General features: G+C 32.4%; 1 protein-coding gene across 1 annotated transcript in view; it reads right to left on the reverse strand.

Annotated features, from left to right (window-relative positions):
• The window catches only part of EXOC5 (exocyst complex component 5), a 58469-nt gene that overhangs the window by 9596 nt on the left and 24904 nt on the right, over window positions 1–23969 (reverse strand). Inside the window, exons 2-13 of the mRNA XM_069464976.1 lie at window positions 21668–21762; window positions 20761–20908; window positions 18876–19070; window positions 15254–15318; window positions 12785–12813; window positions 11489–11598; window positions 10182–10226; window positions 9940–10080; window positions 8454–8536; window positions 7224–7433; window positions 5784–5931; window positions 2468–2576 (exon numbers count right to left, since the gene is read on the reverse strand). Coding sequence (XP_069321077.1) covers window positions 2468–2576; window positions 5784–5931; window positions 7224–7433; window positions 8454–8536; window positions 9940–10080; window positions 10182–10226; window positions 11489–11598; window positions 12785–12813; window positions 15254–15318; window positions 18876–19070; window positions 20761–20908; window positions 21668–21762 — 1378 coding nt within the window. The remainder of the gene's footprint in view (window positions 1–2467; window positions 2577–5783; window positions 5932–7223; window positions 7434–8453; window positions 8537–9939; window positions 10081–10181; window positions 10227–11488; window positions 11599–12784; window positions 12814–15253; window positions 15319–18875; window positions 19071–20760; window positions 20909–21667; window positions 21763–23969) is intronic.

A 23969-nucleotide genomic window follows, 5' to 3' on the forward strand; every position in this document is an offset into this window, starting at 1 on the left:
ATAACTAAATAGCTGTTCGGATTGGCAGGGCACGGTGGCTCATGTCTGTAATCCTAGGACTCTGGGAGGCCCAGATGGGTGGATCGTTTGAGCTCAAGGAGTTCAAGACCAGCCTGAGCAAGGGCAAGACCCCGTCTCTACTAAAAATAGAAAGAAATTATATAGACAACTAAAAACATACATAGAAAAATTAGACGGGTATGGCGGCACATGCCTGTAGTCCCAGCTACTTGGGAGGCTGAGGCAGGAGGATTGCTTGAGCCCAGGAATTTGAGGTTGCAGTGAGCGAGGCTGACGCCACGGCACTCTAGCCTGGGCAACAGAGTGAGACTCTGTCTCAAATAAAACAAAAAAATAGCTGCTTGGAAAATACTTATGAATATGAGGAATCTTTCTATCCTACAAGGAAATTTCCTAAATCTTTCCAAATTGAGAATAGTGCCTGGAGATGCTAGATTTCCATACTAGCTAAATTATAAATCCTTCATATCACACAGATATAAATTCATGTACTTTTTTATTATCTTCTTTATCTTCACATCTTTGAGGTATTACCAATACAAATTGCCATATTAAGTCATTTGCAAATGGCAAACATTAAATACTTGATATCAAGGGTTTGCTGTAATTAAGTTTTAAAAAATGCTTGTCTATGTCATAAGAGCAACAGTGTGAAAAAAATGGGTAAGAAAAACTACAGTTAAGCCAAAATGACTGAATTATGGCTAATTTTGGTTCAATATTAGAAACATTATGGAATGTTATATATAGTCCACAAAAATTCTATCTACTATGTACTTTCTAGATGCTAGAGTACAACAATGAATAAAACAGACAAAATTCCTACCCCTAAGAGAGCTTACATGCTATTGTTTCTACACTCTCTCTCCAAACACTCAATTTACTCTTTCACTTCATTCAGCTCTCTGGTTCATGTCTCCTCAGAGAAGCCTTCTCTGACAATCCTTTCAAAAAAAAAAAGCCTTCTGTCCTTGAATCTTCTATCCTAACTCCCCAATACTATTCTCTATCCCTTACCTAGTTTTACTTTTTTTCATTGCACTGCCTAAGCATTTATCTATCTTTTCCATAAGAATGTAAACTCTACTTAATAAGTATGTGTTAAATGAATGATTTCTGGTGAGTGGAGGCAGACATTAATAGATGAAAATGTCATTGTGATAACTGCTATAAAAAAAGTTAATTCAATGATGAGATAGTGAGCAACTGGGCTGCAAGAGGAGGACTACTTTGGTTAGGATAACCAGGAAGGGCCTCTCTGAGAAGGTGACATCTTAGTTGAGATCAGTTAGTTGAAAAGCCAGCCATGAGAAGAGCTAAGGCAAGAGGATTTGAGGGATGGGGAAAATTAATTGCAAATAGCCTAAGTGAGGAAAAAGAACAAAAGTCAGAGTGACTCAAGCAGTGAGGGGAAATGAAATATCAGTCAGGAAGAATATATAAGAGGCTAGATCAAAAACCATGCTTTTCTAAAGAGTTTGTTGTTGGTTTCCCTCTAAGAGTAATAGGAAGCCACTAAAGGTTCTTAAACAGAAAATGATAATTAAACTGGCCATTACACAAAGCCAGTAATACAGGGAAACCAGTTATAAGTAGACAGATAAGATGTTGTTTAAACTAGCATGGCATCTATGGAGATAGAGAAAAGTAGATGAATTTGAGTTATGGTTGGAAGTATTAATATACTGACAGGATTTGTCAATGGGTTGGCTGTTAGGGTTGATGAAAAGGAAGAATTAAGGTAACTCCTGGGTTTGGGTGAAGCTTGTTTGAACAACTAGTAAATAGTAATGTCATTTTTTTTAATTGACATATAATAATTGTACATTTTGATAATGCCTTTTAATGGCATGGGGAAGAATAGAGAGGAACAGGTTTAGAAAGAAGATAAAGAGTTTCATTTTGGATATGTTAAATTTGAGATGCCTACTGATCAAGTGGAGAGATCAAGTGGGCAACTGGATTAATAAGACCAGAACGCAGGTCATTATTACACTACTAATACTATGTAGTAAGCCCAAAGGACCAAAAGCAAAAGAAAAATTTTAATATGAATCTATTCCTTTCCAGACTTATTTTTTAATATTTTCCTTTCTAAACCTTACAATACTCAATTCCCCAACCAATTGTTTTCACCTTCACTTCTGTTCCTTGACATTTTGTAACTCATAGCATTGTAATATGTTGTGCCTATATTGTGGCACATATTGTAGTGACTTATATAGCTTATTACTTTACTATGCTGGATATAAACAATATAAGAGAACCATTTTGTACAGCTTTCAGCATCTGGCAAATCTTTTCATGATAGAAGCTCAAAATTCTTTGCCCAGATCCGAATTTGACATGCAAAGGTGATTATATATAAAATAAACAACATTACGCGTATAGTTTAACCAAGCAGGATGAAAGGAATTTAACACAAGTGTAACACACATATACTTACCAGCAAGTCCTGTTTCCAAAGCATAATCAATATGCTCAATACATAAAAATTCCACAAGAATGGTAAAAATTCTAAAGGCATTCCTTGGTAAATCAGAAGGATCAGAGAGCTTTAAAAACAAGCAAACAAACAATCATTCCTCAAGTCAATGGTCTTTTTAAAAAGCCAACTTTTTTTAGCAATCAGTTTTGTATAAGACATAGTATTTTTCAGGTATCAAAATAACTCATATCCCACTCACTCCCAACACACACACACACACTTGTAATACTCCACATTTTTCTAGAATTCTCCTGACTTGCAACGGTATTTCTCAAACTTCGATTGCAATCCATTAGTGAAATCCAAGTATACTTTCATAAAATACATACACGCACATACACATATAATTTGCACACTGGGCTACTACGTAAAATGCATTTCTTATTGCAAGTCAAAGAGGTTTGACAGCCATTGATTGAACAAGGGCTATTCTATTAAAACTCAGAACGAAAAGAATTTTCTATTTTATTGAGGAGTGAAGATGGGGAAATTAATAACAGATGCACTATAAAATATGACAGGCTCAAATCAATTTCATCATTTCCTGGTTGAATGAACCTTTGAGATGTTATTTAACCCCACCAAATCTCAATTTCTCCATTTGTAAGATGGGAATAATATTAACAGTACTTGATTCTAGCCTTGAGAGTATTTTATTCTCTTGAGGTGAGAATAAAATAAGAAAACAAATATAAAGTTTTTTTAGCACAGTATTTGGCACATGGTGAGCTCACGATGTTCATTTTGGTGCTGCTGCTTCTAAATTATTTAGTATAAGAATTATTAGTTAGTTATGCTAAGAAAATGAAATCCCTCTGAAAAATTTAGAAAACTACTCATGACTTGTTCTAACTGCTTTCTGTATGTATTATTTATAAATTGATTTCTCCCTTTGTCAAAGCTCTATTTGTAGCCTCCATTCATGTACCCTCTCAGGGTTAACACTTGTTAGCTGATGTATAAAGTTGGGAGTTGATGAAGAATTCTATAACCAACTTTAAATCCCCACTGATTATAAATACTGGTTTAGTATCACTCAATTCCATTCTTGGTCTTCTTAATAACTACCCCAACCTTCACCCTTCTTCAGTCTCTCTACCCCAAAAGACAAGCCACAGACTGAAAGAAAACATTTGCAAATCACATATTTGATAAATAAATTGTAACCAGAATATAAAATTCTCAAATAAGAAAACAGACAACCTAACTAAAAAAACGCATGAAAGATCCGAACAAATACCTCACCAAAAAGTATTTATGGATGTCAAATAAGCACTTGGCTCAACATCAATCATCATTTCCTTAGGAAAATGAAAAATAAATCCATAATGAGATAATCACTACATACTCTATTAGTTTGGCAGTTTCTTAAAAAGAAATACTGTAAGTTCTAGTCATATCGCTACTAAGTATTTTTGAAATTTATTCATGTTGATACATGTAACTCTACTCATTTAAATTATTGTAGTTTTCTAGTGTATGAACAATATCAGTTTATCAATTCTCTTTTTGACAGACATTGAGTTTGCTTCTAAATTTTCACTGTAATACTATATGATGTTAGATATTATGTGAACATATGAGCTTCTTTAAGAAACTGCCAAATTACTCTTCAAAGTAACTGTACCAGTGTTCAATTCCATTGGCAGTATGTGAGAATCCCTATTGCTCTACTTCATTACCAGCACTTAGTCTCATCAGACTTCTTAATTTATGCCAATCCAATGAAAATGACATGGTATTTCTAAGTTTCATTTCTCTATTGGTGAGATTTAATATTGCATTGATAATTTACATTTCCTTTTTTATAAATTGCTTATATGCAGTCTTTGTCTTCCATTGATTTATATTTGTATATATAATTTATATTGATATACTGTCCCTCAATATAAACAGATTATATACATCAACATAAATAAAAAATGAAGACTGCTTCAACTCTTACTTCCACTACTTAAAAGCTTAGGATCTCAGTTCTTCATCTGTAAAACAAGAATAACAACCTCACAGGGTTGTTATAATGATTAAATGAGTTGATGTATATACTTAAAGTACTTAGAATAATGCCTGGAACACAGTATGTGCTCTAAAATTATCAGCTCCTATTATCTGTTTCAGATAATCTTTTGCTAGTAGTATTGGTTACAAATACTTTCTCACAGGCTGTAACTTATCTGTATACTTTGTTTAAAGCGTGTTTCAAAAAAAAAAAAAAAAAGGAAAAAAAAGTGTGTAGAAGAAGAGAAATTCTAAATTTTCATTCTTTCCTTGTGACGTCTATGTTCTTAAAACACTGTTCTTTCCCTAAAGCTCCATCTGTTTGTGAGAAAGGTCTAACTTTCCCTTTCATATCTTCATTTAGTCTTACAGAAGAAAATGTGGGCCGGGCGCGGTGGCTCACACCTGTAATCCTAGCACTCTGGGAGGCCGAGGTGGGCGGATCGTTTGAGCTCAGGAGTTCGAGACCAGCCTGAGCAAGAGCGAGACCCCATCTCTACTAAAAATAGAAAGAAATTATATGGACAGCTAAAAATATATATAGAAAAAATTAGCCGGGCATGGTGGTGCATGCCTGTAGTCCCAGCTACCGGGAGGCTGAGACAGGAGGATCGCTTGAGCTCAGGAGTTTGAGGTTGCTGTGAGCTAGGCTGACGCCACGGCACTCACTCTAGCCCGGGCAACAGAGTGAGACTCTGTCTCAAAAAAAAAAAAAAAAAAAAGAAAATGTGATCTGTTCAACTTAAATAATTCTGTTCTCCAACAAAAATCTCACATATAACAGAATATTAAGAATAAATTTTAATCACAAAAATTTTTTATTATAAAAAACATTTGTTCTTAACCAGCTAGATTTATATCTTAATATAAACAAGATAAAACTTAAAATACACAACTATATATAGTCAACTCTCTGTATCTGTTGGTTCTGCATCCATAGATTCAATCAAATGCAGATCAAAAATATTTGAAAATGAAAAGGATAGTTCCATCCGTGCTGAACATGTACAGACTTTTTTTCTTGTCATTATTCCCTACACAATACAGTTATAACTATTTACACAGCATATACATCATGCTAGGTATTATACGTAATCTAGAGATGATTTAAAGTATACAGGAGGATGTGCGTAGATTCTATGCAAACACTACACATTTTATGTAAGAGATTTGAGCATCCGGGAATTTTGGTATCCACAGGTGGGTCCTGGAACCAAATCCCCACAGACACCAAGGGACAACTGTATAAACAGAATAAATTTACAATCACTCTTACCCTATGGCATCTTTCAAAGGCTTGTTTGGTTTCTTGTAAAAGATTAACCACCACTTCTTGGGATAGAAAAGTTTCCCCATGAGTATCAATACTTGGCCCCAGTGGTAAGTTGGTGCGTTGTCTAATTCTCTCTTTCAAATCTTGAATACTAGTACATCATACAGACAAATGAAAAAAGAACACTTTACACAGATTTCAACTTCAAGTACTCTCAAACTTAGTATATATCAACAACAAAATTAAACCAATAGCCAAGAAAACTAAATTCAAATTTCAATAACTACTTTTGTGAAGTGAAGCAAGCCTTGATCTCTAAACAGAAGATTTTCATTTGACAAATGAATAGATTTGGACTTATGATTTCTAAAGTCCCTTTCAGCTTTACAATTCTGACTCAACAGCCAAAAACTCATTGGGTTTCCTCAGGAAGTAAGCTATTCCAAATAAGTAAATATTTCAAATAGCTAAATAGTCCTGTTTAAAACTAAAACTTTAAAATGTTAATTAATATTTAAATGTATTTAATCATATCGCACATTTCTTTTACTATATTAAACAAAATATATTAAACATAATTTAGCTTTTCTTAATGATGGTCACCTGGAACACTTATCGTATGGGGTATCGTCAGAAGGTTAGATTTTTTTTCTGCTAGAATACATAGCTCCTGACTACTGGCAACTCATTTTTTTAAAATTCTCACGATTGCTCTTTTGTTTTTCTCTTCCCTTTCTTGCTACTACCTTTCAGATATTACCTCTTACTCCTAATAATAACTTCTGATCATTATTCAATTCACAACAAACTGGAAAACAAGAAACTGCTTTGGGTGTGTATGTGATGTGTGTAGACTTTGGACTCTGATGGTATGGCTCCACAGAAGTCATTCTACCTCCTCCTTGCATCAACCAGGTTCTAGGGAGTTAAGCTCTGGTAACTGAGATGCCAGCAATTCTTATAGCAAGTCATTTTCTTCCAGTACATGAATAATTGTAGGCTTTAAGGTATTAATTTAATAGTTTTATGCCGAAGTCATTGAAAAGACTCATCAGTTCGAGGTACCTAAAGTGTGAACTACTTGCTATTTTTTTCACACTTGCAATAATAACAAAAAATGATATGCTTCCTAGTCAATAACCTGTAATAATTTACTTCAACTAGGAAAAAAACTATAGAACTCTTTATATTACTGGTATTCTGCTTTACAGTTTTTAAAATTAGTTTATTTTTTAATTGACAAATATCTGCTTTACATTTTAATCATGTTATGTTAGATCATTTTAGCATGTGGTTTAAGAGCAAGATTTGATCAATAACCTGGGTTAAATGAATTCCTCATAGACAATTCTAATGACAGTCAATATTTGGTAAGTTTGCCCAAATATAATAAGGTTCTTAATATTTTCAGTTTTAACTATAATATTTAAGAAAAATACTTACCCTCCTGTGCCAATAGATCTCTTCTGATGGTTTTTTGAATCATAATAGCGCTGAAGGATCATAGCACTTCTGCTTTTCAAATATCCAGTCTCCACCTCAATATAGTTCTCCAAATAGGAAATGAAAATGGATTTGATAAGCTTAGACAAGAAAGTCTGTTTATCAGTACCTAAATTAAACTCCATCAACTTGCTGGAAAGATTGGTGGTTCTTTTCATGGAAAGGGGGGAGAAAAAGATTAATATATATTTTAGGTGTAGTAATAATACTAAGGAATATATATTTTTACAATGTGACTTTAATGACTTATGCTAAACCACCATTTCATAAACCTTGGAAGAGTACTTAGGATGCAAACAGCAGCTATACAGGGTTATATAAAACTAGAGTAGAACATTACAAACAAGATTATGGTTTTGAAAACTGTCACAAACTCATAGGAGAAGAAACTGTGAAGCAATGAACTAGTCCAGAAATGGCAATAGCAGCAGATTGACCTCAAGTATGCTTTAATGCCATTCATCACATGGTACACAAAACAGCGTACTGAGAGGTCTACTCTCTGTTCACCCTCTTTTGTTTTTGCCCATGTGGACTTTCCTCTAATTTTCTATTTCCCATTGTTGAAGACAGTGTCACAATAATGTTGTTGAGATGGACTTCCTCATTATGGAAACTTTAGAAATAACTTCTCCAAAAATGAAGACACTGAAGAATAGCAATGGAGTTGGAAAAAGTCAAGGAAAAAAAAAAAAACCCCGCAGGAAGCTTCTGAGATAATCTCTCTAAGAGTAACACTGCCATTTACAAAAGCACAGGACAATTCTCCTATTAGACATTAGGCTGAAATTGTTATTTATTAAGAATATGTCCCTTTCTTCTACAATTTCTAAAGTTTTAACTGCAGAAAACTGTAATTATGTTAGTACTTAGAGAAAAAAATAAAGAATAAACTAGCTCACAATTAAAATCAGAAACAAAATTCTTTAAACAAGGTCTTAAGTTTCATTGAAGCACATTAAGATACAGAATAACATCTAATTCCTCAGGTTAATGTACTAAGAATGCTATTCTTATACAGTACTAGTCTATACGGCCCAGCATGTAACACTAAAAGATATACTGCTATCTGACAAACTGTTATTCAGAAATACCTGAATATTTCCCCATTTTCTATTTTAAAAAAAAGAAAATTTGATATCTATTATTTTCTAATAATTAAAAATATACCTTGTATACAGATCATAGAGACTTTTGAGATACTGCTCCGCATCGGACTTCCTACATTCTTCTAACTGGTCTTTCACAAAACTCTAAAAAAAAAAAAAAAAAAAAAAAAAGGTCAACATTTTGTTAATTAATATTAAATTCTATTAACTTCCCAAGATATTTTTTCCTTTAAAAGTCACTCCAGCTTTGAACTTTTCTGACTTAAAATCCAATCAAAAAGGCAATGCATAGAAAACAGACCAATTATAAAAAATAAAAAAATAGGTTTTTTAAATTTTACTGTTTCTCATATTTACCTGTAAAAGATCTATATCAGTTCTTAGAAATAAGTATTAAGAATTTAGAGGCTGGGCGCGGTGGCTCACGCCTGTAATCCTAGCACTCTGGGAGGCCGAGGCGGGTGGATTGCTCAAGGTCAGGAGTTCGAGACCAGCCTGAGCGAGACCCCGTCTCTACTAAAAATAGAAAGACATTATATGGACAACTAAAAATCTATATAGAAAAAATTAGCCGGGCATAGTGGCGCATGCCTGTAGTCCCAGCTACTCGGGAGGCTGAGGCAGTAGGATCGCTTAAGCCCAGGAGTTTGAGGTTGCCGTGAGCTAGACTGACGCCACGGCACTCACTCTAGCCCGGGCAACAGAGTGAGACTCTGTCTCAACAAAAAAAAAAAAAAAGAATTTAGAAATACTTCTTTTGAAAGTGGCCTATTCTGCTTCATGAGGTACATCAAAAACAAAAAACAAAACTGAGGCTACAATTATACAGTCAATTACTTAGAGCAGTATTTCCCAAACTGTGGTCTAGGTAACACTAGTGTTCCTTGAGACATTGATAATCATTACTCTAAAATAGGATTTCATGGTCAGTAAATATGGTAAATGCCGTGTATTACAACCCTACTTCTAGAAAATCACAATACATATTAGTACCTTTAAAGACTTCAAAAGTCTTCTGACTTCAAAAGTCCTAAATTGTGTATGAAAAAACACTTATTGAATGTTACTTAATCCAGTGGTAAACGTAGTTTAGCGGTAAACATGTCTGAAAATATAGCACCATGGGAGTCAAGGTTGTAAATTAAATTTCTGTATTTTTAAACTTTTCATGTTTGTACCATACTATAAAAAATTCTACAGCTTGCACTTATAATTCTTGTTCAATTTCACAAATGTCATCTATTGGTGAAGGCAAGGACCAAAAAAAGAAAAATTTGAGGCTACCTTACCATGATATATTACTACTACTAATGCGACACAAATTTCAAGCATGTGCTCTGGTAACATGTTTATTAGCACCTTAGTCTTGGTGAATAACAAAACATTTCTTTTCTTTTAAAGTATGATGATTCCTTTCCCCTTAACTAGATTACTATTCCTAAGGTCACTATATAAATCAACTAAATTTTTAAAAAAAATTTTAAAATACAGGGAAAAAACCACAAATTGCCTTAATAGTTACTTAATTTGTCACTGTTTGAAATTACCTGTAGTTTGATTTCAAATACATTTTGAATAAGTTTAGCCAGTACTGTTTCTGGATTACTAAAGATATCTCCAACTTGTTTGTTCACTCGTTGACAGAGTATTGCAGCATCTTCGAATATATCACTTCTCAAGTAAGCACCCTAAACAGCAGAGGCATTTTACACAGTGAAAAATAATTTTTAAAATGATTTTAAATACAAATTAGCACAAAATGAAATCCAATAAAATATTGTTATGTTACCTCCTGGCACTGCTTTATATAAACATCAACACAATGGGAATAACCCTACAAAGAAGAAACACATTGTTATCACTGTTCTGGTTCAATTATAGTAGTAATAATCATCTCAATAAGTGTTATATATAATAAAGCTATGTCGATGTCCCAGTGAATGGCCAAAAGCAATAGTTGTTAGACTTAAATAAAATTAATTGTAGAGAACCAATAACTTAATTAGTATAGTTGTCTTCTGTCTGTTGCTTTCTATGATGAAATTTATCAGTTGGTTTATATCCTTCTTGGACTTAAGACTGAAAGAGGAAAGCTGAGATATAACCGAGTCCTTTATCGTCATTGTTGCCCTATGATCATCTAGCCATCTCCTTCAACTCTAACACACACACACACATACACACACACATTCAAGGTCTTGAGAAAAGGTTTTACATATATATGTTTCCTTCTTTCCTAGCTTGGATTCAAAGCATTTGCTTTCTCTTGCAAGAATCTAGACAGAACTATGTTTAATTGGCTGTCTGGAAATTTACTTTTAAAACTGAATCTATTTTAATAAAGTGTGTTTAAAACAAACTAATTTATCATACTAAGCTAACTGTGAGATTTTTGCCTATTAACAAATCATACATAAAAACAAGGTGAGCAATATCAAGTGCACCACTGACTCTCAAGAGCCATTCTCAATATTCAGATGTTACCAAAATGAAGTCTAACAAGCGCTTCCCATTCCCTATTGTGATAGAAATATGAAGAAACAGATTGAAGGAAGAACTATTTAGGCATTTTCTTTGCAGAAATATACTCCCACACAGGGATTTTCTTCCCAATTCAAATTCCAAGAAGACAGCTCCATAATACAACATTTCTTTTTATTATCTCCTGAGATGCGCTGAATTTACTTTAAGTCTTTTCCTAGTTACATTCCATCTACTCTCTGGTTCTTATATTCCAGATACAGGATATTTACGGTCAAGTTTTCTTGCTTTTGACCTATTTCATAACATGCTTGACTGAAAAAGATACATTAAAAAGCAAGAAGGCAGACAATATAATTTTATAAAACTATACCAAAATTCACTGCTATATTAATATTATTGAATATAAAATCCTTATTTAGAAATTGAATGCCTACCACTTAACATCATTTACACAGAGATATAAAATGTACATTCTAATTATTCAAAACAATGAAAATTATCACTGTGATAGTTACACAACTAATAGGGAAAATCAGAGACCATAATATATAGAACTTGTAAAATCTCCAGAACTTTGAAAATTAGTCTTCATTTTAAATTTGTACTATTTACCTTAAAATGAAGTAAAACTGCTGCTACTTCTCTCATTCTGGAGATTTCACCTCTTCTTTGAGCACTGGTAAACTCTTGAATCAGTTGGCATTCTAAATCATGATATTTACCTAAAAATAAAGTCATTAAGCTATACTGAGGCATATGAGGTATCCAAGTTATTTAAGAGTATCTAAATTATTTACAAATACAATAGCTATGGATCTAGTTTTCTTTTGAAAGAATTCCAAAAACAATATGAGATCATAGGCAGTGGATCTAGCCCCTATACTATGTTAATACTGTGGTATATAAATCTATATTTTCAAGACACAAAAAACTTCCAAACTGGTAAAATAGGTAAGCTCCTCAAGGTTTGATTACCATTCACCACTACTACTTAAACCAGCAGCTGACTGAAAAAAATCTTCCAGATGCCATTTCTAACAGCAACAGATAGCAAAATCTTAAACATGAAGCTATGGAAAGGGTGAAGAGGACTACAGAATTCTTTACTAGAGTTTAGATGTTTCCACCATGAACAATGGTTGATTGAACACCAAATTTCATCTTAAGATAATATGTGGTATTCACTGTATTCTTGAGGTTACTGTGGATCTTAATGAACACCTGAACTTCAGACTAATCTATAGTGATCAAAAATATTCCCAGGATGTCCAACTATCTGTGTCACCCTTATTCTAACACTTTTGGGAATATAGCCACCTATATTCTTTGAACGTATATATATAATAGATATATATTCTTTGAATCTTCTATGGAATGGTCTATCATACAGGGAACCAAGCTACAAATATGGAAATATGGTGGTCTTTCCAGAAACCAAGAATGATCTAGCCTAAAATATAATTTAAGATTGACAAAAATCAAACTAATCATGTAAGGAATTAAATAGGTACTGAAATACTCACATAATCTTAGCTTTCAAAAAAAAAAAGAAACTCATTCAGAGATACATGTATGGATGCAAAACAATTTCCAAAATAAATTGTTAAATTAAAAGCCCACGGTCTAAAGCTATTTGTATAGTACACTACCAATTACTTTTACGTAAATGAGGACAGTAGAACTACATATGTGTGTGTGTTTATGACTTTATGTCTTATGCATGCATATTCATAGATTATTCTGGAAGAACACCTAGGCAACTGGTAATGGTTGTTTTTAGGGAAGGGAAGGGTAATCACACTCAGGGATTGGGTAGGAGGAAGACATTATTCCCACTTTCTCTCCTGTTGCTGTTTTAGTTTTCTTTTACTTACTCAAAAAAATTTAAATAAATAGAACCCTACTTACTTGCAATTTTGGATTTTACTTCTGAAAATCTGAAAGATAAAAACCAATGTTGAGGTTTATTAGTTGTGACAAAAACACCACGGTAATATAAGATCTGACAAAAAGGAGAACTGGGTGCAAGGGCATATGGAAAAATTCTGTACCATCTTTGTAACTTTTCTGTAAATATAAACTATTATAAAATTAAAAGATTATCAAAAAAGAGAGAGAGAGAAGAAGAAGACAAAGCCAGAGGACCTCTGGCCTCAGGCCTCTGACAGAAAGCACACTAGGTGACAAAATTGAATTTAGGTAATTCAGATAGGGTAGCTGGTTTTCATTTAGGAAATTCACATTCCCTTTTCAAAGAGGGAAGAATTCTGCATGAGGCAGTAACAACCTAGGCAGTCCTAAAACTGAGTTATTGTTCCTATTCATATTCACTGGTATTTTAAATTTACTTATTTGTCTGTCCCTTCTCCCTGTTGGTATTTTTAAAAAGAAAGACAGATTGATTGAATGATTGATTGACAGGGTCTCACTCTGTTGCCTAGGCTGGAGTGCAGTGGCACGATCATAGTTCACTGAAACCTCTAACTCCTGGGCTTAAGCAATCCGCCTGCCTCAGCCTCCTGAATAGCTGGGACTATAGGGACATGTTATTACGCCTGTCTAATTTTTTATTTTTGTGTAGAGATAGGGTCTCACTGTGTTGCCCAGGCTGGTCCTGAATAAGTGATCCTCCCACCTTTGGCCTCCCAAAGTGTTAGGATTACAGGTATGAGCCACCATATCTGGCAAGTTCTGTTTTATTATTTAAAAGAAAAAGATGATAAAATAATATGCTATATGATAATGAAATAGTAATAATAAATGATAAAATGATTTAAAAAATAAAAGTAGTGATAAAACCATAAAATGATTGATGATAAAATAAAATATACAAATAAATAATTTTAAAACTAAAAAAAAAAAAAAAAAGAGGCCATAAAAAGGACCCAGCAACATGCCTACCAGAGTAACCAATCTTTATTTGAAAACCAACATACCACACTAGAATGTCTTCAAATCTCAAATATCTAAGAGGAATGTATAGCATGAAAAATTGGTATTATAAGATCCTTTGCAACCTTTTGAAGAGAGAGGAGAGTGGCTGATAAAAGAGATGCTAAAGACAGATAAAGAAGGAAATAAAAATTCAGAGTGGCATAAAAAATGATATATCAAAGTCACGGTAGATCACAGAATGCATAAAAGGCCCTATTAATCTGTGTGGAAAAAAATTAAATCTAATTAGGATATATATTCAACTCCAAGCTTGGTGGGAAGGCGTTTAAAACAAAACCATAATAGAAGTACGTACATGAGTGGTGGAAAAGAGTATATGCATGTGTGTTCTAGAGGGGAAGAATAGAATGGAGAGAGGGATGAGGAATGTAGCCAATTATTATCATGAACCTATTTTGAGCTAGACATTTTACCCATTTAAGCAAATGGTCCAACTCTTAAATGAGATAAGGTTAAAGAGAGTTTTTGGTGAATGACTTTAAAAATTATTATAGTAAATTAAATCACAGTGCTGGGCAAGTATGAGATTATCAATAATAGCTGAAGAATAATAGATGATCATTACTGTTAATCTTTTATGATAACAGAGTTAAAACAGATACATTTTTGAGGGGAATTTACTACATGTTTGGAAGATAATGGTTAAGCTTTAAGTACAGTAACACATTATATTCTATCTGTTCCTGAAGATCTTCAAGTATCACCAAAAGAATAACAGATATATTATGTTATATAGAAAGTCATATTTCTTTCAGATATTCATATAGATGAAGTACCACTATCACAAGTTTAATAAAGAATCTGACATTCCAGAGACTAGAGGAAATTATTAATATGAAAAAAATTCCTGCTCAGTGGATAGTTTATTTTAGGATGAAATCTAATTTAGTGATGGCCTGGGGCCTTCCATTTAAAACACGAGCTCTTAACCTGAAGTCCTTAGGAAGGGTTCTGAGGAAAGGCTAAAGAATCTAGAACTCCATGAAATTGTATACCACAATCCATGTGTATGTTAATTTTTTAAAGAAACTTTACAGCTTTCAACAGCTTCTCAAAGGTGCCCAAGACCCCAAAAAAGCTTAAGAACCTTCATCTAGAAATAGGAAAAAAATAGCTGAATAGCTCCATACTTAAACTATCCTGGTTCTCAAAGTTCAAAATATGAAAATTCAAAATATTATTTCTTTTATACTAGTTTTTCAGAAGACAAGGAACTGAAATTATTTCAAGGTGTATCATTAAATTTACATATTAAGAGTAGACCATAGTTTTCCAATGAAGTAATTTATACTATATCTTGTACAAAGGAGGTGCTCAATGAATTCTGGTTTAAATTAATGGGCAAAGAAATCTATATAGGAAAAAAATACAATTTTATTCTATAAATTATAACATATATCCAATGTTGAGAAATAAACTTGCCTATCAAAGGGTAACTCCTGGGCGATTAGGTGCAACTTCTGAATGATGTCTGCTGCCTCTTTTATCTATTAAAAAATAAATAAAAGCAATAACTTTTTAAAAATCTCACATGTATCAAAAAATAATTATATATTTGAAAATAATAATATCTCTGATGTATGCCCATAGTCCTTCCCTCCCAAAATTTTCTTTTAAAAATCCACAACAAATAAAACTTTATGAGCAAGAAGAATACATTTAGGATATCACCAATGAGTCATAAATCATAAACACCTGTCTTCTGGCAGTAAAATTTGGTAATTTTTTGATGCCACAATCTCTTCCCAATAAAACCTGTAGTTCAAGTTTATTCTGAAAAAATTCAAATCATTGGTTGCTGAAAGCCATGTATACACCTCTTCTAAGTTTATGAACCCAAAAAGAATAAACAAGATTTATGAAAATAATTTAGGACATACTGCTACATACATACCACCATAAGCTAAGTGAATAAAACAATAAAAATGTTTGCCATTTAATGACCATATAAATTTATAACACTTGTTCTAAAAGCAAAGATAAAGTTTAATATAAAGTCTCCTGAATGAAACATAGCAGAGCAATGTGTATATTTATTCAAGTTGTGGAACTAAAGAACTTAAGCAAGATGTTTAAAATTCTTTAAATGCAGATATCTGTGCTTATTTACATAACAGTGCAGAGGAGTTATAGAATGTTCATTTTTTCTTTAAACTTCAAATTAGTACTCAGTTTTATTTAGGCACAATTTTAATAGCTGATTTTATGGTGACTATTTTACAATCAAAAAGAGAGACTGTTATAAACATTAAGGAAGAGGTAAGAACATTAATATAGATTTTTCTAAGTACTCGAGAACTCTGGCAAGCAACTGTGAATAACAACAGGGATCGTTCTTACTTCTTGCTCCAAATGATAGAAAATATAGCATTTCTGCTTCAGTTATCTCTTCTCTCCTAGTCAACTACCACGTACTCACTCTGTCCTGCTAGACATGGGCATAGGTATCACTCCAGTATCTCCTTACCATGCTATTTAGTTGTACTAGCAAAGTCCATCATGTTCTTCTTACGAATACCCACTTCAGAAAGAATATGTCTGGCTTACAGCCAGTTCTGTTTCCATTAAGAGTTTGTTCTTGTTCTTTTTAGAGATAAAAGTCCTCATTGTGTGCTGTTCGCAAGCTTTGCTTACTGTACTAAGTAGTACAGCAATAAATAATGCTTGTTTTTATTAAATTCCCATAGCTAATTATTTTGCGAAAATTGTTTAAAGCACAAGTAGCTCTTAAGGTTACAACATACTGTAGTTAATCAGTTAAAATATATTACAATAAGTACAAAAGCTGTCAAAACCACAATCTATTAATGCTTACATCTGTTACGGATGTTTGGGTGAGGTGAGAGACTAACCATGCTAACAAACAGTGTTAAAGATAACCAGAGTCATCAAGCACTATCTACATGAGGAATAAGCTGCCACTCTAGGAAGAAAAACAACCAACATATATGTAAGAATGAAAGTAAACATAAAATAGGGTTTTTGGCTTTTTTTTCAGGAAAGAAGACGAGAACATTCTAAAAAGTGAAGATTAAAAAATAAAAAATGACTAGGAAACAAGAAGAAAAAGAAATATGATGTGTTGTAATTTTATTCAATTCTATTTCTTCCCACAATCCCACATCTTTCTAGCTATGTGGGTGCTTTTCCTTTTCTTCCCATTGGGAAGGTGATTGGCACAGATTCCAGAAATTGAGACAGCTGGAAGTTTACCTGATAATTGGAGATCTAATACCATATAAAAGTTAAGTGTGGTTAACTGTGACAAACCAGGCCAAAAATAATGATTCTCAAATAGCAAACCATAACCAAAAACTTGCGGGAGAGATGAGAGAAAAACAAGGCAATTGGGAAAGGAGAAATAAAGTATAAGAAAATAGGCAACATAGGAGATAAAAGAAAAAGGGATACAGAAGAGAGTAAAGCAAAAGAGAAATTAGCTTATATACTGTTAAAAAATCTATACTTGCTTCTCAAAAATTACAGATGGCTAAGTAACCAAGTGAATGAACTAGCAAGAATATAAAATTTTTTTTTCAATTAAAACCTCAAAAATTAAGAGACAACAGTTACACCAAGAACTATATAATTACTTGAGGATAATTAAAACGTTTAAAGAAAAGTGTAAAGAACATAATTTCATGATGCAAAACATCACAAATAATACAAACCAGGTTAAAAATATGTAAAATCAATTTTAAAATATTTATTTTTGCCTAGATTCTAAATGACTACCTTGAGCTGTATTCAAATAAATGGGCCAATTCACAATAGGTAAAATATCTGCATTTTGTTTATAACAGAACATAAACACAATATGCAATTAAACAGGTATAATAATCCAAGGTAACAGTTGAATTATACATAATCTTTTACATATAATTTTTTATAACATGTATGCTACAAATAAGCACTTTCATAATATGGTATAAATGTATGTTTATATTTAGAAAGCTTACAAAAAAGAAATAAAACATTCCATAAGCTATCCTGAAAACCAGTTTGGTGTCTTGTATATCCTCATATATAAAACTCACATAAATATACAAAAGCTAGACATTGCCAGTATTTTACAAGTATTACATGTTTCTTGATGTTAATCTTATCAGTTTTATTTTTTACTACAAATATAATTTCTGAAACTCATTCTTTAAAATATTGCCTTTAGAGGAATTATCATATATATGTAACCATTTTTTAAAGATCTCTAAAACCTATAAATTCTATAATCTAAAATTCACAAAAAAATGTATTGCTTAATTAAAAGTGAACTTGAATAATACTTAGCTTTTATCATTCCACTATTTGAGACAGTCTATGGAACAAATTTGGAATAATTCAGGAAGACTGTATTCAACATATAAGCAGACAATGTTGCTATGTACATATATGATTTATAAGAATGTGTATTTTTTCCATGCATTTTGATTCCCCCCCCCCCCCCGGGGGGGAAGAAAGTGAGCTAAATTACCTTCTCTCAAAACTGTAGAGCAGCCAATACTATGTACCCTTAGACCAGGACTAAGTGACTAGTGCTATGAAAAAGATTAATTTATATAATTAACTCAGATTTTTTTTCAATTCTCCTTGGTCCAAACTGCTTTCATGCTTTATAAGAAATCTTTATTCAAATAATAAAAACTAGAAGTTCTGAATTCCTTTACAGACATCTTAGCTTATCAATAATTTGGGTCAAACCATCCCACCAGCACCCAATGGAATGTAACTATTCAAAGACTGTAGAAATTCTGTGTATATCCAAAGTCATTTAGGATAAAGAAATACTTATGAACATAGTTAAACATTTTTAAGCCATGCATAATTTCATGAACTGCCAAGCAACCCAACTAAAAATTTAAATATTAACACTTCATCAGCAATCTGTAGGAAACTGTATTAATTTACATTTCAGGGTAATAAAAATTTTTAACAAGTCAGCTACTCAGTGATTTGAAGTCTGACTCTGAAAAGTAAATATTGTAGCTCATAATTAGGGCACTGTTATTAATGCTGTGATTTGCTTTTATCCTCTGATAGTGCTTACCTTTTCAGAATTCGTAAAAACATCAGATTTCAATTCTCCATCTAGAAACTCATTAAAGTACTTCATTAGTTTCTGAGCCTCCACTGCCCGTTGCCTGGGTGTGTTTACCCCCTCCAACTGGTCTCCAAGGTGACAGACTTTGGTTGCTACATAGCTTATGTGCTCATCTAGTTCCTGGAAATGTTGAAAGGCAACCTAGGAAAATGTACATAAGCATAAAATACAATTAGAGAACTCAGTCTATAAGTTAATATACATCAAAACTAAACTACCATTCTCATCACTACTCTCTACTACACCTGCCATTTAACAAAGAACCTGCACCATTTCGTCCTAAATAATGATTCTGAAAACAATGAACTAAGCGTATCAAAAGGCCAGACATCTAAAAAACTCCTTCATTATTAAACTGAAAAGAAACAGAAGTACATCAATAGTAAAAGACTGATTAAAAATTGAGTACTTAACATTTATTTTAAATATTTCACAAATTATGCTAATATTCTCGTATATAAAGTAAAATTGTGCTTTCCCAGTTTTAAAACAGAAAAGATTGCCGCAATTATCCTATGGCAAAAGTTTATTACTTCCTAGAATATTCTTTCCCGTCTCCCAGGGTACACTGCTTATCCTGTGGTAGATAAAAATGGTGAGCAATGAATGCCTTATAATTGCCAGTAGCAGAACTGCTGATAATCTAGTATGGTATTTTTGTTTTAACCTTAAATTAAGGGGGAGAGAAAAGCAAATGTAAACATTTATTGAGGATTTTCTCTGTGCTATACACTATTCTAAGCTTATTGAATGCATTTACTTAAATGATCCTCTCAACAACCCATTTTACAGATGAAATAACTCAGGCCCAGAAAAGTCAAATTGCTTGAGATTACACAGTTTACAAATGGTAGAGCTGCAATTCAAACTCAGGCAAACTGGCTCAGAGTTTATTGGTTTAACTATTAATACTACATTACCAAGGGAAAACTGCATTAGAAGTATGTGAAAACTGTCACCTTAACTACTTAAAAACACATTCCCTATCATATTTAAATTATTGACTTCCATAATTAAAAATTTTCTCACAGCCATATATGCTTAAGTGAAGGAATTAAAACTGAAATTTTAGCAGAAATTAGTTTGCTAATCCCTAACACTAAAGAACTAATGGTCCCTAGGAGGCAGCAAAGCTAAACAATACTCCTCAAACTATGCTTAGAAAAGGCAATCAAATTCCAGATCAGGTCCAACCTGTAAAAGGATTCAGATGTTCCAGATTAAGTTGAGGGTCCAAGAGTGACTAAGAAGCTTAGCTTACTTAGCCCCAGGGCCAATCTAGTGGTTTGCTTTTACTTCAAAACAGACAGAGGAAGAAGAGTTCTGTGTCTGCTTTTCTCATAGTTCTACTAGAATTCTCAACTGGGGCACATTCGTCATGACTTCTGTGGAACTTCCCTGACCAGGTTTTCTCTATGGGAAAAACCTGACCCAGGCAATAGCTGGTCTCACATTACTTAGTTTTACAATTAAAGAGAATGCAAATGACTACCTAAATATCCAAACTAATAAAGAGTCCCTAAAAGTCCAGGTCTACTGAAGTGTCATTCTTGAAAGTCTGCATTGTTATAGGGGAAGCAAGGACCACACTGAACTGGATACCAACCCAAACTGAGAAAGGAGTACTGTGATCGCAAACCAATACTCTGCAGAAAGCCAATGCCAAAAGTACCTGATAACAATTCATTAACGTTTTATCCCATGGGACTGGAGTGGTAGAAACCTGCATAGTTACTATCATTTGACTAGATTTTTTTGAAGAACTTAAAACTGGAGGAAATAAAGACATTATAGCCTATACAAATTAATCACTGGTTACGTAAATGTTTACCTGATTGCTTTTCTGGAGCTCTTGTACCTTCTTGGCAAATTCCTTGGCTTCTTTCTGACATTGTTGCTCTAGTTTCTCTACTTTCCTTTGAATCCTTTCATCCATTATCTGGAGTTCTTGAATATGATTTACAAATTCTTCTAATAATCTAATAGTAGAAAATTAAAATATATATCAATCTATTAATCATTAGGAACTGACCACTTATAATCATAAAGAAAGTCTTAAGAGTTCCTTCAGCTTGTAATGATCGTGTTAATTTCTCTATAGCATCTTATTAGGAATTTCTTCAATCAAAAGATCAAATCTTTCTGTAACTTCATGACTTCTTCATAGCTTTGTTCAGGCCACATGGCTTTAAAACAAACATGATGACATTTGAAAATACAGCCAGTCTTTATTCACTTTTCAGCAGATTGTCTCTAAGGTGAATGAAAATCTCACCCAGAATCAAAACAAATTTTATAGTCTATTTAAAACAGTCAAGAAGGTAAACATACTATACAAAAATAACAGTGCATTCAAGAGTTTGGTGACTTTCTGTTCCCCCAATTTACAACTATACTTAAAACAACATATTCAACATGTTTTTGTTTTAGAAGTATAACCAATCCTTTAATTTATTACTACTAACTGGAGGAAATATTAAATTTTTATACTCAATAAAATCCATTCCCTCATACCAGTTAAAGTGTTTCTTTAAAAGAAAAGAAATATAAAAGTAAAAACATAATCTCAAACTTCTAATTCTCTGTTGGATTATTTGTGTCTTTTATTGACCAACTGTTAACTAATATCCCTTTACAGGAATATTAACAGGATTCCCAATAGTCACCTCTCTTCTAACACAAATTTGTACTAGACTGAGTCTAGGAAAAAAAACAAAACAAAACACATTTTACTTCACCTTTTAGGATCAAAAGCCTCAGGTCCTCCTCTAGAGCCTCCTCCCGGGGTTCTCCATACAAGACGTTCAATATACTCATCTGCCACAAAAGGCTCCTAGTTTACAAAACAAGTATGTTTTAACGAAGTTTCATATAAGAGTACTTAGTGTTATTTACAAAAATAAAACAAATGCTACTATGTGAGACCTTAAAATGGAATTAAATTACTAATTATTTAAACATGCTTATATTATTAAAATGTACAAGATTTTTTTCCCATTAAAAAACTCCAATAAACAAAACAAAATGCTTAATAAGATCATGATATTAAAATACTAGACTGGTATTAATGATCAGCTGTAACAACACAACAGAAGAATGAGAAAAGGACAAAACACACAATTTTTAGAAAAAATACAAATTACCAAAAACCATGTAAAAAATGTTCAGCCTTCCTAGTAATCAAATAAGATCAAATTATCACTATTTTTTAACCTCAAAAACCAAGAAAGTTTTTTTTTTTAATTATAATGAGCAATGCAACAAGGGGTAAGCTGAAATTTGTACTCTTATTATTGTTAGAAATGTCAACAGGTAAAATCTTTTTGGAGGACAATTGGTAACATCAACACTGTTAAAAATGCTCATATTCTTAACAGTAATTCTACTTTTAAAATTCTTTTTTTTAATTTCAGAATTTTATGGGGGTACATACATTTTGGTTATATAATTTGCTTTTGTACAGTTTGAGTCAAAGTTGTAAGTGTGTTCTCCAGTCAGTCAGTGTGCATTGTTAGGTGTAAATTTACCCAACCCCTCCACCCCTTCCCACCTACTTGATTTCCCTTAAATTTTACCTCCATATGTGCACACTGTTAATCTACTTTTAATATTCCAAGGGAAAAGCATATAAGAACACAAAGATTTTTGCAGAAAGTTCACTGAGCATTATGTGCAATACTGAAAAATTGTTTACATAAATATTCAACAAAAACACAATTGACAAATTATGGCAAACTTACAGGATGAAAAGCTATGTTCCTACTAAAATAATGTAAAAATTTAGAAATCAGAAAAAATGCTAATGTAATATCTGATGAAAAAAGCAGAATATAAAATTTTCAAAACTTTCTCCAAAAAGCATTATTTTTTTAAAAAAAAAGAATATTGGAGTAGAAGGCCCAATCAAAAAAATAAACATTCAAACGTTCACCATCAACAGATAACATTTACACACTAATTTACATACTTTCCATACTGCCCTCTTTCATGAAAATGAATACCATATATTATCTCCTACTTAGCATATAACTTAAATTGGTAGTATTTGCTGGTGATTCCGAATGAATTGTTATATTCCTAAAATTCTTTCTTAAATTTTTACAGATTTAAAGTGCTGATGTGTTTGACAATTAAGTCCTAAGTATGAATTAAATATCCTTGCAAAGCAAAAATGTGGTCACCCTGAAATATATACAATGAACTCATTTAGCAACATAGCATCATTTGAAAATATCACTTTTGTTAACACAGAAGAGTTGATGCATATCTAACAATTCTTAATTTATATATATAAATCGAGAAATATTGACTAAACACAAAGGAATTTATGTTTAGGGCTACTTAGAACTTTAGAAACTAAGCTACTGAAAAATTTTAGAAAACCTGACCATCACATGAAATACCCCTAAAGAATGATGAGATGGTGACGTTAGCTAAATTTGTTTAAGTGCTTACTAGGTGGCAGGCATGTGCCTAGTGCTTTACATACTTTATCACATTCACTATGTACTATGGTAAGTATCATAGTAAGTCTATGGGGTAGGTTCTATTAATAATGATTCGTTTTATACCTGTGAAGTTATATGATAAAAAGAAGTTATTTAATCCAAGATCTCATAGACTTATCTGATTCCAAAGGCCCAAGTCTTAACTACTGGTAAAATCAAGAGCTTTTTTTTTAAAAGAGGCTAAATTACTTTAGGAAGTAGTCAGCCCTTCCAAAAGTCCACAGTACTTCCATTAAGTAACTTCATATAGCAATCATAACTTCCTATAGTAATCATATTCCTTCTCTATATCATTTTGGTTTTTGTATACACATTTGTCTAAATACTTAATAATCTTAGTTCTTATGTGTTACTAATTTCATTTGCTATCAAATAGTTACAGTTCTTAATGCAACATTACATTATTGATCAATTTCAATGTAGTTTTATTAAATGATATACATCCAAAAACTTACAAATCAACAGGTAAATATTACTGACATAGTGCAAAATAATGAAGCATTTCTTCATATGAAATATTTTCAATTCTCTC

The sequence above is a fragment of the Eulemur rufifrons genome, chromosome 2, assembly GCF_041146395.1.
Source record: "Eulemur rufifrons isolate Redbay chromosome 2, OSU_ERuf_1, whole genome shotgun sequence".
In the NCBI taxonomy this organism is placed as follows: Eukaryota; Metazoa; Chordata; class Mammalia; order Primates; family Lemuridae; genus Eulemur; species Eulemur rufifrons.